Genomic DNA, 26,543 nt, shown 5'->3' on the forward strand with positions numbered 1-26,543 from the left:
CTTAGACTTTTATGAGCCTGTTGGATACAGTTACTCTTGTTCCTTTTTGTCATTTATTAATTATGACTTATCTTGATTTTACCTTCTGAACAAAAATTGCTGACAATAATATTTTGGGCATATTACTAAATGTTAAATAATTTATGTTGTCTTAATTGCAGTGATTTAGATATGTGATGTATTATTTCATCCATGATTCATCTTTTATAAATTACCAAGTACATATTGAGATTTTTCGTTTTTCTTCATTTGCTGAATTCAGTCGAAAGAACATAAAGGGGAAAACAATCAGCTTTGTATGTCTTTTCCATAAAGAACCTGCAAGAACATATTTTTTCAAATTTGAAAAACTAATGGGCAATATTCTGGTCCTGGTATGTTTGATGTTATGACAAACTCCTGTAACTATGGGAACCTTAAAGAATGGAATCAAATGTAAGTTTATTGCCCTCTTGTGGCAATTTTTAAGAATGGCTGTTTCTTTTCAAAATCTTGTTTTTATTCAGCCTTTTAAAATTTTAGCTCAATTGTCCTGTAATGACTCGTTCTAGCTGCAGGTTTTTATTAAGTATATACCGTGTATGGACTCAATATACTTAGTGGAATTTATATAGATATAACAGAAAGATGCCAATCCTCAAAGCAAATAAAACACATATGCTTTTTAATTGTTAAGGAATCAATAATAGTGTATTGTCATATAGGGAATCAGAATCTTCTAGTTACAGATTGTGTCAGAATTTGCTTTATTTACACTGTGTATCGTAATGTTTAAATCCAGTAAAAATAACTGATTTTTGCATTGGACACTAACGTAACGCAAGAGGAAATAATACCCTGTACTATTTAAACAAAATAATCTGTTTGCTACTTAATCAGCGTAGCCATGTGAACTTTGGCAAAGCATGATGGTTCTGTACAATTTTCTGGTTGGATCTGGCTAGTTCTCAGCAGGGGCCGAGAGAATGTTCACGGCCATATTTGGGCTACTGTTCTGAAAATGTTTCCCTACTGATTCCTCAGGCGTGTATTGTCAATAGTATCTCACAAACTGCATCTGTTTATCTTTAAATTCCAAATGCAATGTCATGCAAATTCAGAAAGTGTGCTTTTGGTCAAAAACCTTACAGATGTGAGAATAGCAGTTCTAAGGTATATAAAAGTTGAGGACATGTGGAAGATGTTAAAGTAGGAATGAAAGAATTTGGATAGAGGCAGAGCTTGGAGGCCATCAGAATTACAGCTCAGGGAAACCAACCGATTTCACTAAGCCGTCAATAAAAGACAAATATGATTCTATGTTTAACAGCTTGGGTGTTGTGCAGCCATTTCCACCTGACACTGAAAAATGACTGCAGAAGATCACAGCTCTGCCCCTCATCAGATGCCTGAATGATAAGACACATTTCTTCAGCATCATAAGGGTCTTGATCTCAGTAGAAGGACCATGTTTTCCTAAAGGGAGTGGCTATCGGATCTCTTTGAATGGGACTTGAGGCCACATGTAGGTTAAATGCCCTCCAGAGGATTTCTCAACTGGCGGATTGTTATCTCCAAAACTAAACTCCAGATTTGCACCCTGCTCCCTGCGTCCTGCTTCTATGTGCCTGCCTCATTCTGCTCTTCCTGCAGCTTTTTTCATTTTATTAAAATGGCAGCTCTATCTTTCCAGTTGTTCAGGTCAAAACCTTGGAGTCCTCACTGATACAACTCTTTCTTGTATATTTCCTTTCAAATCCATGAACAAATCTTACTGGTTCTACTGTTGAAAAATAGCCAGAATTTGACCAGTTCTCACCATCTCCACCATTGTCCCCATGATCTAAGTTACCATCTTCTTTCACCTGGATTATTGTAATAACTTCCCCATTTCTATCTTTGCCCTCCTAAGGGTTGTAACATAGCAGCTGGAGCAACTATTTTTAAAATTTAAGGTAGATTGTGTTTCCTCCCTGCATAGAACCCTGCAGTGGTTCCTTATCCCTCTCAGAGGAAAAGCCAAGGTCCTTAGGAGGGCCTACCTAATATGGCCCCACTCTGCCTCTGATCTCATTTTATGGCACTCCCCCTCACCCACTCTATTCCAGCCACACTGTTTCTCTGGTGTTCCTGGAACACGCCAAAATTCTCTTACCTTAGGGCTCGCATCTGAAGTGCTCTTGGCCTGGATAGCCTTATGGCTTATCCCTTCACCTCATTCAGGTCTTTGCTTAAATGTCATCTTTTCTGAAGCTTTGCTCTGACCCTCCATATAATCAACAGTCTTCTTTCTCTAGTCCCTATACCCAGTCCTCTGGCACCATTTGTTGCCCTTAACCTGCTTTGTTTTCCTCCCTACAATTTATCACCACCTCGTATATATTTCGTTGTTGATTATGTATTTTTTGTCTGTCCTCCCTAGAATGCACATCAGCCCCGTAAGGGCAGAGAATTGGTCTGTTTTATTCGCTACTGTATCCCCACCACCTAGAGCAGTGCACTGGAGGTGCTCTATAAATGTTTTTTGAATGAATGAATGAATGAATGAAGGTGAGTGGCCAATTATGGACAGGCAATTCAGGAACAAATCTGCCTGTGGTCTATTCCTGCTTCTGCTCTTACTGGTTATATAATTTGGGCAAGCTACTTAATCTCTTTGGGCTTTGATTTCCTTACTTGTAAAATAAGGATAGTCATTGTACCTCCCTCATAAATGTGTGAAAAAGGTTAAGTGAGTGTGAAGTATTTAGCTCGTGGTAAGTTGTTGAAGTGTGTCAACTCTTGTTCCTAGAGCATCTTCCAGGTGTATGGTAGGTAGGCAGTTCTCAGTATAGTCCCTCACAACCTGATCAGAATCATCTAGGGTTTGTTTAAAATGCAGCTTCCTGGGCCCCAACCAAGAAATCTGAGGAGGGCCCTGAAAGTTTTGCATTTTTACAAGCTCTCCAGGTAACTATTTGCATATTGAAGTTTTAGAATTGTATGTTGGAGGGGGGAATAATGGACCACAATTAGAAAGTGGTAACCCTGAACCTGGGGAATGGTCAAGGTAAGGGACCCTGCTGCTTATGGAGAATCAGAGGGAGGGGCCTTTCCTCTCAGCAGTGTGTGAGTGTGTGGGGGTGTGACGTGTGTGGCATGTGGGGTGTGTGTGTGAGTGTGTATATTTGGTATGTATCTGGTGGTGATGGGTGGGACAGGGAAGTGGGCATTGAGAAGTAAATTGATCCTCTGGCAGGTGCTGATTGTAAAATGATCTTGTTCTGAGGCAAGAGTCCATAGCCATGGTAATTATTTTCTTGTCCTTGGCAGTGGGATGTTCTATGATGGGAACCACACTTATCTCATTGAGCCAGGAGACAATGACACCTCCCAAGTAAGTGCTTCTTATATTTACTGTGGCAAATGTAAGAATTGATGCTGGAAGCTTTTTTTCCCTTTCTTTTTCCTCCTCATTTTTCTGCCTTATCTTATTTTCATATTTTTAGGGTTGGGATAGTAAATATATATATATTTAAAATTTTAGGGGCCAGCCCGGTGGCGCAGCAGTTAAGTTTGCATGTTCCGCTTCTCGGTGGCCTGGGGTTCGCTGGTTCGGATCCTGGGTGTGGACATGGCACCGCTTGGCACGCCATGCTATGGTAGGCATCCCACATCTAAAGTAAGAGGAAGATGGGCATGGATGTTAGCTCAGGGCCAGTGTTCCTCAGCAAAAAGAGGAGGATTGGCAGCAGTTAGCTCAGGGCTAATCTTCCTCAAATTAAATAAATAAATAAATTTTTAATATGGAATAAGTCAAGACTACAAGTGTTTTTTTTTTTTTAAAGTTTCTCTCTTACTCCTCCTTCATGTTGGAAATACTTTCTTTCTGAGGTGTTCTGAAGCCTTCATTTCTATCTCTACCATAATGTGCTGTGATCTGTCTTAGTCTGCTCAGACTGCCATAACAAAATATTGTAGTACAGCTGAAACAACAGAAATTTATTTTCTCGCAGTTATGGTGACTGAAAGTCTAAGGTCAAGGTGCTAGCAGGGTCGGTTCTGCTGAGGGCTCTCCTTGGGTTGTAGATAGCCAGCTTCTCACTCTGTCCTCACATGGCGGAGAGGGAGCTCTGCTGTCTCTTCCTCTTCTTATAAGGGCACCAGCTGTCTCAGATTAGGACCTTTAAGACCTTTTCTTTTTACCTTGAGGAGGCCACCTCACAGGCCCTATCTCCAAATACCTCACATCGAGGGGTAGGGCTTAAACATGAATTTTGAGGGGACACAAACATTCATCTAAAACAGATCAAATCTACAAATATGTGATTTTCCACTGCCCTTTCTTTTCTAGATCCTAGATTTTTCTCAACTGCCCATTGTCTTTAAGGTCCTGTGCTGATGAATTTTAGAGAAACTGGGTTTTAAAAATTCTTTCCTCCACCTTAGTTAAAACATTCATTTTCCACAAATTAGGATAGGATTGAGTTAATATTATAGACTACAGAGAAACATAATACACTTCCATGCTAGCTCTCTGCACACAAATATTCTTCTTTGTGTCATGGAACTTGGTCAGATGCTTAAGAGAGGCAAGTAAGTTCTAGAAACACACGTTGTTTTGCCACCCATAAACAATCTTGTTTGGGAAACTATTTGTATTGTATTTTATTTTCTGGATACCTATTGCTGGCTGTTGAGTCACTTGGCTTGACCAGGTGATTTTTTTAAAGGTAACATCATGAAACTTGACTATTTATGACTGTAATTTGTTTTAGTAATTGAATGAATCCAGAAGAAATTATTTGAATGTTCATTATTTTTTCTTAGATGAAATGTGGCTTTTTGTCTGTTAGCTTTTCGTAGAACTTTGTATGACTTGAATTTTGGAGCAAGGTTCATTTGGGCATCTGCTTGTACCAGTCAACATACTCCCTAATCCTAGGAAGATTGTTGGCTCTGCAGTCTTTGCCTAGCAAAGCTTTCTGGCTCTAAAAGCAGGGCAGGGATCTGTGGAAAGGCACCAGTCATGAAAAACGTTAACCCATTTTCCCACATGTCTTACTTCTCCTTGGGGAAATAGGTCCATTCATTTATTTTCCATTACTACAGGCTTTGGCTTCTCTGTCTGCTATGGCATTTTGCTTCTAGTAGGATATTGCTCTGGTGTTGGGAGAACACAAGAGTGAGAGGGTGGAGTAGCGTGATGGCTCATTGCCTCAACAAGCCCAGGAGGATGAGTAGTCAAGCTACGGTTCTTTGAAGGATTTCTGCTTCTCCAGCTATGATTGCCTGAGGCTAGAGATATCTGGTTGCTCATGCCTAATCTCTGTTGTTTGTGTTATTTCAGGAGGATTTCCGTTTTCATTCTGTTTACAAATCCAGACTGTTTGAATTTCCCTTGGATGATCTTCCATCTGGTATGATATCTGTATAGTGACTTAAAAAAAAAGAAAACTTTAATAATTCATTTTAATGCTTTAGGGCTAATCTGTATGTGAAGTATCATTCACCCATGAGTGCTCATAACAATTTTAGGGAGAAAGTCAATGGACGTCAAGAGGGAGAATAAAGTGCAAACTGACCTCATGTTTATAGTGGATGAGTTTTGAAAGATATAGTTTGAGCACATTGAAGGAATACTTTTAAAATGATGTTAGAGCAAAAATTGATCTGCCCAGGTAAAATATATAAAAATTCAGTTAGTGAAGTGCTGATTTTGTAAATATAGGGATGAACTCTTAACCATCTTCCCATCTGTTTTCCTCATCTCTTTTTGCCCCAGCATTTTAAGAAAGAACAATTGTAGATTAAGACTTTTTATTATTATATGCTATTTGTGAAATGAGTCTTGCCTTCTCATATATGTTTGTTTGTAGGTCCATTTATTTATAGATGTTGATTTGATTTGCATCCAAATCTTCACATGACAAGTAGGGCAGAGCACTGTACTTTGGCCTCATTAGCAAAATGATAATGATGCAGAGTGCGTTTGCCTTTGGCTCTGCTGAACTCGTTGGTTTCTCCTTCTGAAGACAGAACACACCAAATATCTGGTGTGCAGATACTTCCTCCCTATTTAGTGAGCCCTCACTGTGGCCATAGTACATTCTAATTTTTAATCTCATTTTAATCTTTGCTACAGCTCTGTGATTGATATTATTATTGCCATTTTCTAGATGAAGAAACAGAGGCTCAGCTAGTTTGTCTTTTCCAGGGTCCCACAGCTGGGTGGGGGTTTGTGAGAACATACTCTGGGAGAGAGGCACAAGGGGAGATGGAAAAATTACCAGACTCAGAGCAAATCTTAAACTACTGCTTAGGAAAATCACTTAAAAGTTTACATTGTCTCCTCAGGGGAAAATGAAATGTGTTTTCTAATGTCCCTTTCTCTCTAGAATAGATGTGTAATTCCTTGATCTTCTGCAGTTTTCTTAAAGAGAAACAAAACTTGCCACTTCACTCCTGCTGCCAAAGGGATAGAAGATCCTATTTTATAGAATTTAATATTTTGAAAAATCTGCAAATAACTATATAGACACTCTTACTTTACACAGATGTCTGTTTTAGACTTTCTTCAGTTACCTTATGAAACTTTTGTAATCCCTATTATTGGAAGAAAATAAATCGTGACTAGCTGCCTGAGAATAAAGTTACAATCTAATAGGTATTACTAGAAGCAATAAATATTAATTAATGTTTAAAGTAATAAATAAAGCTACCCTCTAAGGACTTTATTGTAGGCTTGCCACAATACAATCATACAATTTTTTAAAAACTTTGTTCAGGGTTTCTTTTCAACAGAAACTTTTGAAGTGACCTGGCAGTTTTGCTGTTATTAAAAATGAGTTTTGAACATATTCTTTGAAAACTCAGGTCTGTCTCAATTAGTTTCTGGTTTTCTTTTCTCATCAGAAGTTGGCACTGTTAATTTTTAGAGTGTTATTTGCCTGCCAAGACACTTAGATTTACTATGACAAATCAGAAGAAAACAAGAAATAGACAAATAAATGTCAAAACTGAAATTTTTGTGAAATAAGCTCAAAAGCAAGTTTATTCATTTTAGATTTAATAAAGTTTCACTGGGCTATGGATTACATTATACCTTTGTCTTGCCACGCATTATGTCTTTCTTGGAGATAGAATATGATCAAGTGTTTCCCCGACTGGTTTGACTGTTGAAACTTTTGTTTTACATGACACATCCCTCAGGACTAGTATTCCTAAGGACATATTTTGAGAAAAGCTTGTGTATTTAAACACTGACCCTTTAGCACTCAATGCTTTAAAAATTACTATAATGAAATATACAAATCTCATGTACTGTTTGATGAGTTTTAACACATATATACATACTCCCCTGGTGAGAGAGAGAGCATTTCCGTTACCCTACTAATTTCCTTTGTGTCCCTTCCCAGTCAGTGCCTCCCACTTCTGCAATCCCTTTTCTGAATTTTTTCACCATAGATTAGTTTGGTTTGTTGTAGCTCTTCACACAAATGGAATCATGCATTCTGTCCAGCTTCTTTTGCTTAGCATATGCCTGTGAGATTTACGTTGTCAGGGGTAGCAGTAGTTCATTGTTATAAATTATTGAGTTTGCTCTTATTATATGAATATGCCACAATTTTTTATCTATTCTGTTGATGGGCTTTTGGATTGTTTCCAGTTTTTGGCTATTATGAATAAAACAACTATGAACATTCTTGTAAAAATCTTTTTTGTGGACACACGGTTTACATTTCTTCCTTGAAATATCCAGGAGTGAAATTACTGGTCATAGGTAGGTATATGTTTAACTGTATAACAGTGTTGTCAAACTTTAGTGTGCATCGGAATCACCTGGAAGGCTTGTTAAACACAGATTGCTGGCGCCATCTCTAGACGTTTTTTTAAGTACTTTATTGAGGTTTGATTGACATACAAAAAGCAGTGCATATTTAATGTATTCAACTTGATAAGTTTGGAGGTAAATATATATTCATGAAACTATCACCACAATCTATGCCATAAACATATCCATTAATTCCAAAAGTTTCCTCCTGCTCTAATTTATTAATTATTATTATTACTATTATTTTTGTGATAGGAACACTTAACATGAGATCTTTGTTACCCTCTTAGCAAATTTTTAAGTATACAGGACAGTATTGTTGACTATAGGCACTGTTCTGTACAGTAGATCTCTAGGACTTACTCATCTTGTATAACTGAAACTTCGTACACTTTGACTAATACCTCCTAGTATCCCCCTCTTCCCAGCCCCTGGCAACCACCGTTCTACTCTCTGTTTCTATGAATCTGACTTTTAAACTTCTCATATAACTGGTATCATTCTGTGTCTGGCTTATTTCACTTAACATAATGTCCTCCAGGTTCATCCATGTTGTCACAAATGGCAGGATTTCCTTTTTTAAGGCGGAATAATATTCCATTGTATGCATATACCACATTTTCTTTATCCATTCACCCATTGATGGACATTTAGTTTGCTTCTATATCTTGGTTATTGTGAATAATGCTGCAATAAACATGGGAGTGTGGATATCTGTTTGAGATCTTGGTTTTAGTTCCTTTGGCTATGTACCCAGAAGTAGGATTGCTGGATCATAATGTATTCCTATTTTTAATTTTTTGAGGAACTTCATAGTTTTCCCTAGCGCAAACTCCGATTTCTAGAATTTTTAATTCAGTACCTCTTGGGTGGGTTATCAAAATTTTCATTTCCAACAAGTTCCCAGGTAATGCTGATGCCACTAGTCCAGGGATCACACTTTGAGAAATACTGTTTTCTGAGAAATTGCTGAACCTTTTTCCAAAGTGGTTATACCATTTTACATTCTCATTAGCACTATTCGAGAATTCTGATTGCTCCACATCTTCACCAACATTTGGTGTATCATTCTTTTGTGAAGGTCAGCAGTGGAAGTGAAGGTCAAGTTGGCTACTTAGGAGATTGTCAATAAAGAATGTGATGTATTTATAGGAGAAATATGAAAAAGTTTTGAGATAAATTAGAACAGGAATAATGTTTGATTTTTTTGAATTGTATTCATTCATGATATGTTTATTTAGTATTAATATGAACAGAATTACTCAGATTGATGTTCTGTATTATCACTGTGTGCAACATTATGCATATATTATAAAATTTAAAATAGTTATAATTATATAATTTATAAATTATATAATTATAATGATCATTAATAAAGTATAATTATATACTTTATACTAGGAAGGGCTCGTAAAACTTTGATTGTCCTGTATGAAAGAAACATGAAAAATGCACTGTTAAATTTATTTTTATTTCCTTTTAGAATTCCAACAAGTAAACATCACTCCACCAAAATTTATTTTGAAGCCAAGACCAAAAAGGATTAAACGACAGGTATGTATTCACAGGTATATGTCATCATGTTTTAGAAACACGTGACAACTCGTAATCAATTAAATCTACATTGAGTCTGTGAGAGAGGAAGTACTACTTCAGGCATTTGTCATGGCGTGGAAAACAGTAAGGGTGACACATTTGTAGGAACAGTGGAGGTGGGGTCATATTATTTCATAGACTGAAAAAGGACTGAAGATAGGGGTGATAATATGGTTGTTCATCACATAGATGAATTATGGGGCTCCCACCATGGCATCTCAGGTTCTTTCTACCTCTCTCCTTGCCTCGGTATGTGCTACGTCATAGAGTTTATTTATCCCTTTAAAGATACTCCCTTAAGAGTGAATCCATCAGGTGTTGAAGCCACAAAATGCTGTTGTCACACTTGAGCTACTTTGGAGTCTGGGATATAAAGTCAGGATGTCAGGATATTCAGTGGATCTTGGACTTAGTAATAATAATAACTGTGTTTGTACAGTGCTTTAAACCACATGAAGTAGGTACTATTTATTCCTCTTTCACAGGAAAAAAAAGATTGGCTCTGAAATTTGAAAATGACCTGCCAGAATGGTAGAGCTGGTAAATGGTTTAGATAAAATAGGCACTGTGGTCCTCAGAATTAAGATAGCATCACCACTGTGGTGGTGGTTGGCATGAATGTGTGTGTGTGGCATAAAAAACACAGGATGAGAGAAATTGATCTCTAGTAGGATCAGGCAGTTCAAGGAACCACGTATCTTCTTTTTAAAATATGTTTAATAAGTATGAAATAAAATATGTTTACAGACAGATTTTTAATGTGCATAATAATTGCTGACTTTTGTTGACTACTTTAAAATGTGCCTGGCCCTGTTCTAAGAATTTTAATTATATTAACACGTTTAATTCTTATAACAATCTTATGAGGAAGATATTATTATTACTCTTATTTTACTAATAAGGATGGTGAAGCATAAGAGGCTTAAGAAACTTGCCCACAGTCACATAGGGTCACCCAGTGGTGGAGCTGCAATTCTGATCTAGGAAGTCTCATCTCAGAGAAGTGCTTTATAACCACATGTACTTTATATATTGCCTCTCAGAAGCCCTTGTGTTCCATGAATTACTAGCATGAGCTATGTAGTTTGTGAATAAAGATAGGTGGATAGGTAGATGTATCCAGTTAAATGGCTAAAAATAATTGCCATCAGATTTAATTTGAAACAGTATTTATTTTCATCAGTTGTGAGATGAAAGAATAGAATAATTTTCTTTTGACACATTCCTTGCACTTCTTCATTAACATCTGCAATATCCAGTCATTTGCTAAGCAGGCAAACTCTTGATTTCCAGTCAAGGAAGTGATCGGCAATATTGCCAATATTGCAACTCTCTGATATTAAGAAAATGTTGATGTTTGTTAGAAAGTTTACTGTATTAACTGATAAGGCTCACGTCTCTTCCACAGTTAACAAAGTAGATACTGTCTTCCTAAAAACATACATTTTTTAAGAAACTCTTGTCATCAGATGGGGTTGTGTTACTCAAGCCCGGAATTATAGTCTATTATTCCCTGTCAACTTGGTGTTATAAGGGCTTTTGAAAAATTTTTTTTTTAAGTTTGGGAATGCATTATCAATGAAACTAAATCCATATGACAGAAATTTTTTAGTTTGTTTTAAGTGTAGTACTCAAAACAGACATTCATGTATCATTGATTTAGATTTGACTGTCTACCCTCATGGCAAAAATGGCCCGTGGGCAAGTGAACCAAACAATTTACTGAGAAAATGTATGTCGAAGCATAACATAAAGGAAAAAGTTGATTTTACAGATCTTGTTAAAGATTGTGTTATAGACTAACTGCCAAGAACAAAGGGATGTGGCTGCCTTAGTGGCTCTTGCCAGTAGCATTCATCGGTCGTGACTTTGAAGGTGGAGAAAATTTATTGTTGAACAGACATATATCAGACGTATGATAACCCAAGACTGCCCGTGAGCTCTCAGAACTGTCCTAACAAAGCTCCTGTATCATTTGGGGGATCCCATGAACCCTACCAGAGGAAGGGGCGTGTCTCAATCCCAGTTCGGAGATTATACAACAAAAGTGCCAATCACTCACTCCCTAGAGACCTCTCAGAGATTCTCAGGGGCTTAAGTTAAACCATTTGTTATAATCTCCAATATAGACTGTTAAATGCAAACAGCCTGATGCAAAAGAGAGTGAAATAAATGGAAGTACAAAATAAAATATATATTGTTTGATTTTATATGCATAAATATTTCTGGAAGAAACCAGTAACTGTGCTGTACCCATTGTAGAGGAAGAGGCAACAACCAAGTAGATGGGGGACAGACGTGAGAGGAAGACTTTCATCCTATAGCTCTTTATAATTCTGTAACTTAATTCTTGAACCATGTAAATTTATTACTTAACTCAAAAACTAACTAAATTGATGAAGATGAAAAAAATAAATGCTGAATGAATAAAAGGAGAAATTTTGTTTTATTTCCACCGTATTTTTTAGTTTTTATTTTTAATTTTTTTCGACTTTATTGAGGTATAATTGACAAATAAAATTGAAAGATATTTGAAGTGTACAGTGGGGTGATTTGCTATATGTATACATTGTGAGGGGATGCCCCCCATGGAGTTAATGAACACATCCATCACCTCACATATTTACTGGGCTTTTTTTTTTGTTTGTGTGTGAGAATATTGAAGTTCTATTCTCTCAGAAAATTTCAGTTATAAAATAGTGTTATCAATGTAAGTATCCATCAATGAATAAACGGTCAAGAAAAATGTGGTACATACACAACAGAATATTATTCAGCCTTAAAAAAGAAGGAAATCCTGTCATTTGTGACACCATGGATGAACCTGGAGGGCATTGTGTGAAGTGAAATAAGTGAGATAGAGAAAATAAGTACTATGTAGCATCACTTATATGTGGAATCTAAAAAAAAAGAAAAAAAAGTCAAACTCATAGAAACAGAGTATAAAAGTGTTGCCAGAGGCTGGGGGTTGAAGGAAATAGGGAGAGGTGGTAAAGTTACAAACTTTCACCTATAAGATGAGTAAGGTCTGAGGATATAATGTATAACATATTTTTTAGCTTCTCACAGCCAAGTTCAGAGGGCTTATTTAGGTGCTATTACCTTTACTATATTGCAGCTTCGCCGACATCCTCGTAATGTAGAGGAGGAAACCAAATACATTGAACTGATGATTGTGAACGATCATCTCATGGTAGGATTTGCTGAATTTTTTGTTGTTTGAACTTGCCCATGCCTAGGGTAAAACTGGCCGGTGCAAAAATATGTTTAGAAGAAAGAAGCACATAAAGTTGCAACCTGGAGGAGGTATTTGTATAACCACACGTATTTGTTACCCAGCAACACCCTGCAAGTGGGAAACATTGTTAGGTGGAAATAACCAACAGTATTTTGTGAGGTTCCAAAAATATTTCTGTGACTCATAATGTCAAACCTTTGGATTTACTTGATTAGTATAGGGGCTAATATCTCCTGTTACTAAAATGGCAAGGTTAAAAAAAATAGAAACTTCCATTTTATATTGAAAAAGTAAGTGAGGCACCAATAATGAGACGCTGTAGTTTGTAGTGTACAGATTTATCCTAATAAAAGAAATGCGATTTTTCTATTTCTGTCTTGCTATGCAGTAAACCATATGGAAAAGCTTATATAGCAAAACGGTGAAGATTTTTAGGATAAGAAGCAGCCCAACTTCCTTTTCGCTGAGTCAGTTGTTTTATTATATTCCATTCATGGGTGTGTTGCAGTCAGTATGGTTAAATTCACAGCACAGCAGTGAGTTATAATGCTAATTGTTCCATGTAGCCAGAGTTTTAAACTGAAAATGTTCAGTGATACGTATTGCTGAATTTTACTTAATTTCAGGTACAAGTATGTTTTAATTTACTTTGAATATTTATTTGAGGGAAAATGTGTCATTTATTTACATACGATTAAACAAATAGTACCAATTTTAATTATTGATGTTGATAATAATAATAATAATAATGCAATCCAGATTGAGTGCTTCTTTCTTGTTTGGGCTAGGACTAAGTTTTATCTTTTTGCCTATTCAAATTCAGTGAATGTTACTACTCCCTGAGATTTTTACAAAATAAAAATAAGTTGCAAGAACATATATTTTTGACAGTTTAGGATATTACTAATTCAGATGTCTGCAGACATCTGTGGGCACATAACATAAAGGAAGTGAGCTAAGTATAAACAGTAGGGAGGGGTGAGGCCTGTGGCAAAAGAGAAGTCACTTGGCCTGTCTAATGGATCAGCTGCTTCTCAATAGTTGTCAGTTATTACCATGTGGGAATGTTAATTTTAAGTGAAGCTACAAATCAGATTTTACATGATATTTCCTGAATTTTGAAACAGCATTGAGGCCAAACAAAAGGTATATGTGGTCCACATCTAGCCTGTTGGCCATCTCTTTGTAAGCTTTAGGGCTTTCTTCTTCTTAATGGGTAAGTTTTATAGAACTTATAAATTTTTATAGTTTTAGTAGTATTCACATTCACTTTTTCTGGCATTGACCCTACTTATATTCATATGTCTTACAGTTCATAGACAACTTTCATGTGTTTTATCATTTGAATAAAAATCATGTGATAAAAATAAACTTGTAAAATGGATGGAATGGGTATTTTTTACTTCATCTTGCAGATGAGTAGACTGAGGCCTCAAAGTTTTAAGAGCCTTGGCCTCAGATTACACAGCATATGAAGAATTGGGTCTCAACTCTTACATTTTTTACAGAAAGCCTTAGAGATCTTTCAGTCACACCATGTTTTCTCTGCTGAGGTGATTATTTGCTGATGACTTGGAAAGCCCTCCACTTGTTTTCTTTTGATTTCAGTTTAAAAAACATCGGCTTTCAGTTGTGCACACCAATACGTATGCAAAATCTGTGGTGAACATGGCGGATGTAGTAAGTATCAACCCGATTCAATATTGCCAAAGAGGAATTTTCTCGCCTGATTGTTAATAGAATGGATAATATGGTTTTTATATTTTCACTACTCTAAATCGCACTTTAGCCGAGGTGTCCTGTAAGTCCCTGATAACCTTGCAATTGACTATTGACTTTGATCTCTGGATGGGAAGATGATTAAAGGAAGTGGTCGAACGTACCCACAGATTTTTTCGTGAAATTTCTTCCTATATATTTCACATTGGAAAAGAAAAGGTTGAGTCATAGTCCCTAACAAAGATATTCGCAGTATATGCCTAACAGTGGAAAAGCAATATAATAGTTGTGCCTCTTTCAAAAAAGTGCCTAGTGCTGTGGGAATGATGCAACTAAATAATTCTACTCTACCTACTTTTTAAATCTTCTCTTGACACGGCAGTGCCAATGTCTTCTCCATGAGTTTAATCAGGGCCAGTCAGGTTGTATAGAAATGATTTCCTTGGAGAGTCTTCATTGTTCTACTTTTTGCTAGGGGAACTCAAGAATGCATGAATTCTTTGTCTAGGGTGCCAGAAAATGGATTTAGGAGAGCCTTGAATAAGGGTAAAAGTATTGGTCAAAAAGTGATCTTTTGTTTCTAACTAGTGCTCTGTTCTTTGTGTATTACTTGGTAAACAATTTAAATTTCTATTAACTTAAGGAAAATGCATGTAAATTAGAAAAACAATTCTCTCTTAAAAACAGTAACGTTTCTTACATTTAACTAAAACTCAAGGAGTTTCCATAAAGGGAACTTTGTAGTCCTGTTCATAAATTGATTTTACCACATGTACAGCTGGTGTGTTCATTTTGTTAATATACTAGATATATCAAGACCAACTTAAGACAAGGATAGTATTGGTTGCCATGGAAACCTGGGCGGCTGACAACAAGTTTGCCATATCTGAAAACCCACTGATCACTCTACGGGAGTTTATGAAATACAGGAGGGATTTCATCAAAGAGAAAAGTGATGCAGTTCACCTTTTTTCGTATGTAACTTTTGTAATGATTTATTACTTTTTTGCTTCCATGTTGAATGCTCTATTATTTATGACTGAGATGTATTCTTTCTACTACATAATACAATTAGGATTTGACATGGAAGATACATTTGGAAGAAGTTTTAAAGTGTAAATTGTTCAAAATTGTCTTGAAAATTTGAGGTTCAATTTTGAGTTATTTTATTATTGCATGTATATTTCATTTAACCTTTCAAGAGATTTAATCAGAGCATTTACTGAATAAAAGTGCTGTTAATACTCATAAAGAATATTCTTAACAGATTAATTATATTCTTTACAGTTGCTGTTTTTTTTTTTATTAATGTTATGATAGATTACAACCTTGTGAGATTTCAGTTGTACATTGTTGTTAGTCATGTTGTGGGTACACCACTTCCCCCTTTGTGCCCTCCCACCACCCGCCCTTTTCCCTGGTAACCACCGATCAGATCTCCTTGTCAATATGTTAACTTCCACCTATGAGTGGCAGTTGCTGTTTTTTAAATGTTAATTTTATCTTTGTTTTTTGGTTTAAGGTGAGAGCTTAGTATTTCTGGAGTTTATTTTTTATTTTTTCTCACTCTTGTAGGTTTGGTTTTTTTTGGTAACTTGCATATTTGATATAATAGCAAGTTACATATAGTAGCATTTTAAAAACTAATCATCTAAAGTCAGAGCTGTTGAAGAAAATTATAAATGGAAGTAGCAGAACTTATGTTAGAGTAACTTTCTTTTTACATAATTTCAAATTTACAGAAAAGTTGCAAAAATACTACAAGGAAATACCCTAACTATGCCCTTCACCCAGATTCATCAGTTGTTTACATGTCATCCTATTTGTTTTATGACTTTTTTCCTTTTCTTGTTTTTCCCTCCTTCCATTTCTTTCTTCTTTTCATCCATCCATCTATCTATGATTTTTTTTTTCCTGAACCATTTGAGAGTAAGTTGGGGATATTTACTTACTGGGCCTTTACTACTAAATACTTAAGACATTTTCTTATATAACCATAGTAAATTATTAAAACCAGAAGATTTAACATTTATGTAGTACTTTAATCTATAGTCTTTATTCCAATTTCACCAATTGTCTGAATAATGTCTTTTATAGCTGGTTCTCCCACCCTTCATCCCACTATCACACATTACATTTCATTGTCGTGTCTCTTTAGTATCCTTTAATCTGAAAGATTTCCTCAGCTTTCCTTTGTTTATTTTGGGCTTAACATTTTTGAAGCATATAGGCCAGTTATTTTATCGAATGTTGCTCATTGTGGAAATGTCTGACGTTTTCTCATTATGAGGTTCAGGTTGTGCATTTTTGGCAAAAATACCATAGAAGTGATTTTGTATCCTTCTCTGAGTACACATATTAGTAATTCTTTCTTAATAAGTATAGTTCTATTTAAGATCTTTATTTATTTTTATATTTTTGATGAGGAAGATTGGCCCTGAGCTAACATCTGTTGCCAGTCTTCCTCTTTTTGCTTGATCATGTAGGGAAACGTCCCTCAGAAACCTTTTTCTTTGGTTATGTGTGTAAACAATTCTCACATTCCTCCCTTACCTCAAGAATATATAGTACAGAAGTGTTAATAATGAGAGGTGCTATGATATTTAAACTATGAGCAGTAAGCATTTTTCATTTCCTTTTCTAAAAGGGGAAGTCAATTTGAGAGTAGCCGGAGCGGGGCAGCTTATATTGGTGGGATTTGCTCGTTGCTGAAAGGAGGAGGCGTGAATGAAGTAGGTGTGAACATCTGTACAATACAAAGTGGTATGATGGCTGAAAATGTTTTCCTAATGTTTAAGAGAGAATTTCTCAGCATTCTACATTCTCCAAATGTTAGGTTGTGTTATTAACAACCAATATGGTTACTGTAAATGACCAGTGTCAGAATAGGGAAATAATGGGAGATAGTATTTGATAATTCTGTTTACATTCTCCTTAGAGTAATTTCCAGATTCAGCTGTTTACACGTTATATAGAGAAAAATCTTTACTTTTTTGTTGTTAGTGCGAATGAGTCGATTCCAACTCCTAGCGACATGCTATTCATAGGGATTTCACAGCCAATTTTTCTGGATGTGAGGCCAGGTCCTTCTTCCTACTCTGTCTTAATCTGGAAGCTCTACTGAAACCTGTCCACCAGAGGTGACCCTGCTAGTATTGGAAATACCAGCGGCATAGCTTTCAGCATCATAGCAACTAAAAGATGGGTGGTGTGGTTCCTTGACTGGGAAATAAACCCAGGCCAGGATGGCAATAGCACTGAATCTTAACCACTAGACCCCCGTGGCTGGTCTTCAGTTTTACCTTCATTGAAAATAGGCCCTGTTTATCACTTTGACCAATTTTCCAGGGAATTGAGTAATTCCTTGAACCGTTGGTTTACTCCCTAACAACCTAATTGGAGATTTTCTTCCTACCTCAATACTTGACAAATTTTTGGAGAAAAAAATAGACTAGGTTTTCCAAAGGATTGTTTCTATACTGAAGGTACTAAACCCGATGGAAGTAATCTAAAAGAAAAATACTTGAATCTTTGGGAAGCTACATATTGAAAAAAATATCCTTAGGTCTTCTCAAATTTCTTTTGGCCAAAGATCATCACTACTTCCTGTTACTCATACCATTTGTTTTCTGAAGCCACATATATTCAACTTGGGGAAATTTCAGGAGTACAAGTGGACACACAAAAATGAATGAATTCCAAATAATTTACACATTTATTTTTATTTTGTATTATCCAAAAGACTGGTTTAATTATATACAAGTATTAAGTTTTTCAGGAATTTCGCTGGTGAAATTTGGACTCAGATTTAAGTTTCCAAACCCAAAAGTTGATGATTCCCTGGCTTCTAGTCTTCTCTGGAAGAGTTAATCAAACATGGATTTATTTCATACCACTTCTTCCCAAATGCTTGACAGTTCAACATTAGCTATTATGTTTAACCTCTGCTAAATAAACTGCTTAGAAATTACTTATTTTTGATTATATTGTGACATTTTTCTCTGGCCCATCTTAAAGAATGATTTGCATTTACATGTATTTTATTTTTGCTTTTCTTTTTCAGTTTGGGAAAACTGATTTAATGGCTGTTACACTTGCGCAGTCATTAGCCCATAATATTGGTATTATCTCAGACAAAACAAAGTTAGCAAGTGGTAAGTTTAAGTACATGTGTGGTTTAGCAATAGACTATCTGTGAAATATTTTGCGGAATGAGATTCTTTAATTCACTTGCTTGATTGAAAGAGTTTGGGTGATAGTATAAGGTAAACAGCCAGGGCACAGAATGTTTTTTTCAAAAGTAATACGATGTAATATTTACATTACAGATGAAAATTTCTCCATGGGTAATAAACCTATGTGATGATAAGTTCAGTTGACTTTAACCTAAAAAAGGACAAATAAGCTCAGTTTGCTAATTTTAAATGGTCTGGTAGAGAACCCTGGCATGTAGGTTTAAGGCATACTGTTTTATTATGGTTTATTTAAAACATCTCTTAGTATGGCCACAGAGGTAGAAATTGCCTGCCAGGATCAGACCTGATAAAGGGCTTAGTAAAATATGGATCTAGTAAAATAGGCTTGATTTGGCATCTATGAAGACTGTATTTTCCCAGGTGGATAAAGTTACTTCACCAGGAATGGTCAAACACTGTGTATTTGGAGTAAGTTGATTATAACCATATTTATTTTATTATTTTAATAAAAATATTATAAATATGATTGTTTATATTAATGATAACTATTACCATTTATGGAGCACCCATAATATGGGATATATATGGGATATATTTGTCCATATATAATGGAAGAGATAATTGAATGCTGTTGTTATTATTTTCTACATCTAGTTAGTATTTTCTACATCTAGATACTTGTTTAATCCTCAAAATAATCCTGCAAGATACTCATTATTATCCCCATTTTACAGCTAAGGTGACTGGATCTTAAAAGGGTAATGTCTCCAAGATTACACATATTTTGAGTGGCAAGCCCAGGTTTCGAACCTGGTTATTTCTGATTCTGAAGACCCTCTGCTTAACCAATATACTATACCTTCTATTGGCAGTCTTGGTGCAGAGGTTTTAAAAATGGACAAGAAATTGTAAGAATTCTCATAAAGGCCTGTGAAACCAGAATTCTTTAATGATGTATCACTATTTCATTAGTATTTGTTAAGCCATTTTAAGTGAAGGCTTTAAAATTATGGCTGGCCACTTGTTAAAATATTGAAAGATTTTATTTTTGTAAAAGTTAGATAATGTTGATAGGGTTAAAGTAAAGCTTAAAATATAAGGAAGATTATAAAGCAGGTATTACTTTTTTAAAGATATGTAAGGAATAAAAAGTGAAGATATACTTTTTAAAATAGGAACTATTCTAATGTACTGTTTTCACTTTGTAAAAGGTGTGTGTATTCATTTTCTCTTAGGCGAGTGTAAATGTGAGGACACATGGTCTGGATGCATAATGGGAGACACCGGGTGAGCCACTTCTTTTTGAAAATAACTCACTTTTCCTTTAGCTGCTGTGCTGTTATCTTCCTAGGAGTATGACACTTAAGAACTGAGTGTGTGGAAGCTCATCACAGGCATTGAAGAGAAAATCAGAAGTAGATTTTCTCAATCGTTTTGTATGTAAAATATTTTCACAAAATAGTCTCTTATTTATGATGTCAATTAAGTTAGTAGAACAAAGACTTTTTTAGCCTTGAATCTAGGCTGGAAATAGAGGAAATGAGGAAGAACTTTTTCTTAATGGCTGACCTACTAATTCTCTTTCCTTTTATGTTCTTCAATATTAATTAAATGGGTTATAAACAGTTGTATGCTGGTAAGCTGACTCTCACTAAAACAAACAAACAAACAAACAAACAAGAAAAGAGCCTGGATTTGTAGCTTCCTCAGATTTCCAGCAACCTTCTACCATAGATAAAAGCCTGTGGTGTAAATACTCCCACAATGCTGATTTCCAGCTGTCATTGGTCCGTCGCTGAGCAGGGAGTGGGAAGAGATGGGCACCATCTGCTCTCCTGAGAAAGGTTTTCATTTTTATACTGTCTTGCCCTTCACACACTATCTGGCACCAATCTTTTGCTCTTTCTAAATAAATTTTGCCACCATTCCTTTCATACCAAGCTTATCACTACTGCCTTACTTTAAACTTTTATCATCTTATGCTCTTATTATTTCAATAATATTCCAGATACTGAGACAACATTCAGACTCCCTCTCTCCACTCTTGAACTCCACTTCTATCATAATTGAAAAGGTATAAAGAGTCAAAGAGTGAACACTTGTATACAGTCACCTAGCTTACAAAAATGCAACACTGCATACATAGTTAAATCCTCCTGTGTTCTCTCTTGTTGGTCCTCAGCCCCAGCCAAGGTAACTACCATCTTGAATTTGGTTCCTACCACCCATAGGTCCTTTTTTATACTTTTACTGTATATATGTATATGTGTTGAAGTAATACATGACATTGCTTTGCATGTTTTCAGTTTATATGAAAGGCATCATAGTATATATATTCTTCTGTGACTAGATTATTTTGATCAACTTTGTGAGATTCCATGACGCTGACAATATATAGCTCTATTTCACTGAATATATGCAGCACAGTTTCTCTTTCTCTTAATGCACATGGATTTATGTATCAAACATGCAAATCATGTTGTTTTCCTCCTCAGAACTTTTATGGGTCTCTGTTTCTAAAGAATAAGGTTCAGATTCCTTCCTCCAATATTTAGATGTCCATAGTCTTTCTTTATCCTCATTTGCAAATATCATTTTCCACTAGTATTCATGATCTGTTTGCTTACCATAATTGTACATGAGTTTCCAGCCTCTTTTGATCTCTTGAATATATTCTCTTCATCTGGAATTCTCTATCTAACTACAATTTGAGATTTATTATATTTTTTAACTCCTGTATTGTAATTTAATTCTGTGTGTCTTTATGCTTCTCCTCATAAATTAGTTGTAAATTTTTTGAGGATTACATCTTACAGTAATTTATGTTTTTGTCAGACCTCACACCATAATTTCTTGTACAGACTTGATTTTCAGTGAATATTTATTGATTGTATTTGAATTTTGAACTGCCAAGATAGGTATGAAAAGGAAAATAAATGATGGAGGGAATGTACATGCAAACAGGTATTTAAGATATTTTTCAAAACATCTTTGGACTTTTTGTTTAGTAATAAGAGTAAATGATAAAAGTCCTTTTCTATAGTTGTAATTTTCCAACAATTACTAAATTCCATACTGGAGGTTCTTGTCTTTTAAAAGCTATGTAGTATATTATAACTGATTATTCTGATTAACTATTAAAAACAGAATTTTATAGACAATCTGCATAGTACTAGGTGTAATGTGTAGCCAAGTGAGATGGTGACACTCAGATGTATATAGCTCTTTGCATTGGAACTCTTCTTACATCAAATAGATGCACACAGGAGAAAAGCTCTTTACATAAAACATTTTCTGGTATGATGCTATATGTAACTTGATCTGGACATGTACTGCTAAATGTTGGAAAGTATTGTTGACATGAATACCATGTCATAAAAATTAAAGGTATAAAAATTAAAATTTTAAGAATGCATGGAATACAACAGATATGTTACCCTGCAAAAAAGAAGTTGTGGGGCTGAGCCTAGGGAGAGACATTGTGTCTGCTTTCAGGTATTTGAAGGAGTATGGTCTGGTGGAGGAATTAATCTTGCTTGATAGTTAACCCAGACTGTAACTGTGTGCCGCAGTTACGGGGAATGAGATGGGGCACAGCGAAGGGAAGAGCAATTCACAAATTTCAGCTGTTCTTATATAGAAGGAGCTTCCCTGTGAGGGAATGAGTTTCCTGTCACTGTCAGAGAGCAGACTCAGCTCCCAAGTGTGCAGTGGGCAGGAGGCTGGGCTGGCCTGAGACCCCTGTGGGTGGCTTTGCAGGGCAGGGGCTGAATTAGACTTAGACGTCTAAGGGGCTGACACTAAGAGTTAGTGACTTTCTTTGGCAGTAGGGAGCCGTCTCAGGATTTGGCCACTAGAATAAAGAGGGAACTTGAAGCAATCCCTATTTAAGTTTGATAACTCTGGCAGAGATATGTAGTATGGATTAGAGGGGAAGGTGATTGAAAAATTGGCTGGGGGGAGGCATTGAAAAGAAAAAAGGAAGAAATATATGTAAGAAACTGTTCAAATAAGAATAAAATGCATGACTTGTTAGGAAAATGAAGTGAAGGAAGTAAAGTAGTTCACACAATTTAAACTGAAGACGCTTTATTTGGAAAGTTTGGCGTGAAACACTTGAAAAATGAGTTTAGGGTAAATAAGCATTGTAAATTCCATTAGTCAATTCACAAAGCCTCAACCACTGTGCTAGGAAGAAGCAGGGATGTAAATGGATATGGTCCTTGCAGGCTAGTGGGCGAGACTTTATAAAAACTATCCATTAGTATCTTAATTGTGCTTTCACTTTTATAAAAGCTCAACGTAAAGTTACTTTTGAAAAATATAGAAAATAAAATTTTTATCACTTCTCACCATCTGGTGATAACCATGGTTAATGTTAAAATACTGCTGTTTATATCCACTATTTTTTCTCTTTCCATTTTTATTGTTTTATAAAGTTTGTATCTTGTTGGATGTGTAGTTTATTCATTTTTCACTTAACATTATATAGTCAGCATTTTTATGAGTCTTGATTCTTCAATGCCATGATTATTAATAACTACATGGTATTCTATTTTATTAATATATCACAATTTAGTTAGTTTTCTTACTGTTGAACATTTAGGTTATTTTCGTGTTGTTTGCTATTATAAATTGTGCCACAATAAATATCTTTGTTCAGACATCTTTGTATACATAACTAATTATTTCCTCTAGGAAGATTTCTGAAAGTAGAATTCCTAGATTTAAGGATATTCTCATTTTGAAGGTTCTTCATGCATATTGCCAAATTGCTCTATAGCCAAGTTTCCTTTTCTATTGACCGTTTATTATTTTTCTTTGGTATACATTTGTTTTCTTGTATTTTGAAACAATCTGAAACTTGAAAACTTTCAAGAATAGTAACAAAGAAGCTTTTTGTTCCTAAATCAAAAGTTAACTTGGTGCCCATCACCCCAAACACCTTAGTGTGCATTTCTACAAACAAGGACATCTTCCTACAGAACGACAATACAACTAATAAGACCATCTAATTCTTAGCCCTCGTTCAGGATTGGCCCTGTGTTTCAATAGTGTAATTTTAGCAAAAGGTTCAGAATCAGGCATCACATTTAGTTTTTCTGTCTCTTAGCCTCCTTCAGTCTGGAACAGTTCCTCAGTCTTTTCATGACTTTCATGACCTTGACACATTCATAGATTATAGTCAGTTATTTTGTAGAATGCTTTTCAGTTTGGATTCCAGCCCAGTTTTAATATTTAGGAAAGACTCATTATGAAATAAACTATTCCTAACTCTCTGATTGAAATTACAGGGACTCTATGTGTGTATTTCCTTTGACTGGGCGTGCAAATAATGAACAACCCATAGTCACCATTAGTTGCCAAATGAAGAATTTAGAAATATCCTTACTGAATAAAACTCTTATGGATTGAATGCAAATGTTTTACATAAGTGGAATTTATCATTTATTCTGTGATTTTTAAGAATAATTTACAATTTAAACAATGTCCAATTTTAAGACTAATGTACCAAGGAAACTAAAACTGTACCTGGTTATTGCTTTTCTTCTCTCTTATAGCTATTATCTTCCTAAAAAGTTCACCCAGTGTAATATTGAAGAGTATCATGACTTCCTGAATAGTGGAGGTGGTGCCTGCCTTTTCAACAAACCTTCTAAGGTAATGTGTGATCAGAGTTAATCTTTCTAAAGTATTACAAGTACAAATTTTCAGTCGTTGTGTCTTATAAAAGAGAGCTTTTCAACTTGGCTTATATGTGCATATCTAGATATGCTAAATATCTGCGTTTTCAAGCCAGCTTTAATCTTGGGCATTTGGGGTTATTCTGATGAAAATAAAAAGCAGATAGAAGTGAGTGTTTGCTTTCTGAAAAATGTCCATTTTCTTTTCGTATGGTTTCATTTTGCCTTTCTTTTTCATTTTCTTAATGGGCTTTTTTTACCTTTGGATACCTAATTATAGCTCATACTGATGGAAAAGGGGGACATATCTCCCCCTCATTATTCGCTATCACTGCCTTTCAGAGTGAGCAGTATGCTTAAAATTAGAAGTACTTCTCAACATGAAAACCACGTCTGCTTAAAGCAGAAAAGAAGAAAGTGTGTCTGTACTTAAACTTTGTCACAGGCTTTTACAACTTGCAGAGCATCCTATGGTTACTGACTAGAAAACAGGTCTTCCTCATGCACTTGGAAGACTTTGAATGTTCAAGAAGAATGCTTTGTCCTTGTTAATTGTGTGAACTGTGGCCTGCTTCCGTGCACCATAGCAATATGTGGCTTTGCCTTTGTAATCATGTACCTGGTTTCATTCTCTGTTCACTCCACTGAAATTTATGAAATGTATCATATTGCATTGAAAAGCAAATTGACAATTTTAAGACTCTTTCTGGAAGCTTTAGAAGGGATATTTGACCTAAATCCCTGCTGCTATAAATGAAAAACAATTCAAATCTTTTTACCAAAATAACTGATTATTCTGAACTTGGAATAACAGAATAAATGTGCTTTTCATCTGGACAAGTTTTGGTTTTGCCTTTCAAAGCTCTCTTATTTGTTATAATCCCTTTCAGCTGAAAATGAAATCTAGCGATGAGTAGATTCTTTTATAGGCGAAGAGAGAGTATTTGAAATCAGGTGGGGATTTTTTTGTTGTCGTGGCTTTCTTTATTTTGTTTTTTCTCTCTAGTTAGTTAGGAAAGTGTGTGTGTGTCTTGACAGGTGTGTGCTCACTTTCATTCTATAATACCTACATTGATAAACTTATGAATGAATAGTATATATGTGGAGCGTAACAATTATTTACTAATTTTACCTATCACCATAAGATAAGTTATACTCAAAAGTTAATAAAATTGATGGAGAGTTAAAAAAGAAGTGGCTTTAAATGTACTCTTGTACAAGCCAAAAATTACTTCCATCTCTGGGGCAAATTATTATTGTTCTTCTCTGCAAAGCTATGTTAATGGAGGAGCTATATTTTGTATTAAATAAATCAATGGATTTGTTCATTTTTGTGGTGTTTTCCTAATTGTCTATGAAATAACTTTCTGTTTCACAAAGAGATATAGTTAATAAATGGCTTTTCACAGATCATTGAACTTGATCCTCACAACAATTCGTGATGTAGATGGGGAGCTAATATTATTATTATTATTCCTGCTTTTAAATATTAAAACACTTGGGCTCTGAGATGACAAGCCCAAGATAAGTAGCTGAGCCAAGATTTGAATCCAGACTTTCTGACTCCAACTCCCTTGCTGTTTGAAATGTCACTCTGGGTTGGTTTTAATCAATGGCTAGATCATCTTTTATTTTGGTGGCATTTTCCAGACTCTACTTGATATGTATGTTATATATGTAAATATGATTAAAACTGAAATGGAAATAGAAGTAGACACTTCTGTTCTAAAGTTCCCAGTTCTAAAGTTCTAAAGTCATTCTTTCAAGTTTAGAAAATTAAAAATATACTTTAAAATGACTGATGGATATGCCAGATGTATAGGTGTAGAACTTAGGGTCTCTCATAAGATCTTCAATGTTTTATTTTAGTTCCCTTTTTGGTTTTCCTCCCACAGCTTCTCGATCCTCCTGAGTGTGGCAATGGCTTCATTGAAACTGGAGAGGAGTGTGACTGTGGGACCCCGGCAGTAAGTTTCTGGGTGTTCTGATCATGTTTTTTTTTTAAGGTTACTCATGGTCATTCCAGGTCCACACACTGAGACATATGGCGCAAATGTTATGTCTGGAAATTTTATAGGATGTGTGGAAGAAAGATTATTATTGTTAAGTGACACATTTATTTTAGAAAGTATCCTGGTACTTTCAGGAGAATGACACCATTTTCTGATATTTTGCAAATGTTTATATTCCTTAGGAATGCGCCCTGGAAGGAGCAGAGTGTTGTAAGAAATGCACCTTGACTCAAGACTCTCAATGCAGTGATGGTCTTTGTTGTAAAAAGTGCAAGGTAAATAAATGTTGATTAATGACCAATTGAC

At 35.4% G+C, this 26,543-nt stretch overlaps 1 protein-coding gene across 19 annotated transcripts in view; it reads left to right on the forward strand.

The window, feature by feature from the left end:
* Nucleotides 1–26,543, forward strand: part of ADAM22 (ADAM metallopeptidase domain 22) — a 238,194-nt gene that overhangs the window by 158,334 nt on the left and 53,317 nt on the right. For all 19 annotated transcript variants that reach the window (XM_044767786.2, XM_070507864.1, XM_070507943.1 and 16 more), the window contains exons 6-17: nucleotides 3,292–3,355; nucleotides 5,309–5,378; nucleotides 9,276–9,346; nucleotides 12,507–12,581; nucleotides 14,235–14,306; nucleotides 15,153–15,319; nucleotides 16,993–17,077; nucleotides 18,409–18,499; nucleotides 19,777–19,828; nucleotides 24,103–24,202; nucleotides 26,121–26,192; nucleotides 26,420–26,512. In XM_044767786.2, the coding sequence (XP_044623721.1) occupies nucleotides 3,292–3,355; nucleotides 5,309–5,378; nucleotides 9,276–9,346; nucleotides 12,507–12,581; nucleotides 14,235–14,306; nucleotides 15,153–15,319; nucleotides 16,993–17,077; nucleotides 18,409–18,499; nucleotides 19,777–19,828; nucleotides 24,103–24,202; nucleotides 26,121–26,192; nucleotides 26,420–26,512 (1,012 nt within the window). The remainder of the gene's footprint in view (nucleotides 1–3,291; nucleotides 3,356–5,308; nucleotides 5,379–9,275; nucleotides 9,347–12,506; nucleotides 12,582–14,234; nucleotides 14,307–15,152; nucleotides 15,320–16,992; nucleotides 17,078–18,408; nucleotides 18,500–19,776; nucleotides 19,829–24,102; nucleotides 24,203–26,120; nucleotides 26,193–26,419; nucleotides 26,513–26,543) is intronic.

Source organism: Equus asinus, chromosome 1 (assembly GCF_041296235.1).
Source record: "Equus asinus isolate D_3611 breed Donkey chromosome 1, EquAss-T2T_v2, whole genome shotgun sequence".
Classification (NCBI taxonomy): Eukaryota; Metazoa; Chordata; class Mammalia; order Perissodactyla; family Equidae; genus Equus; species Equus asinus.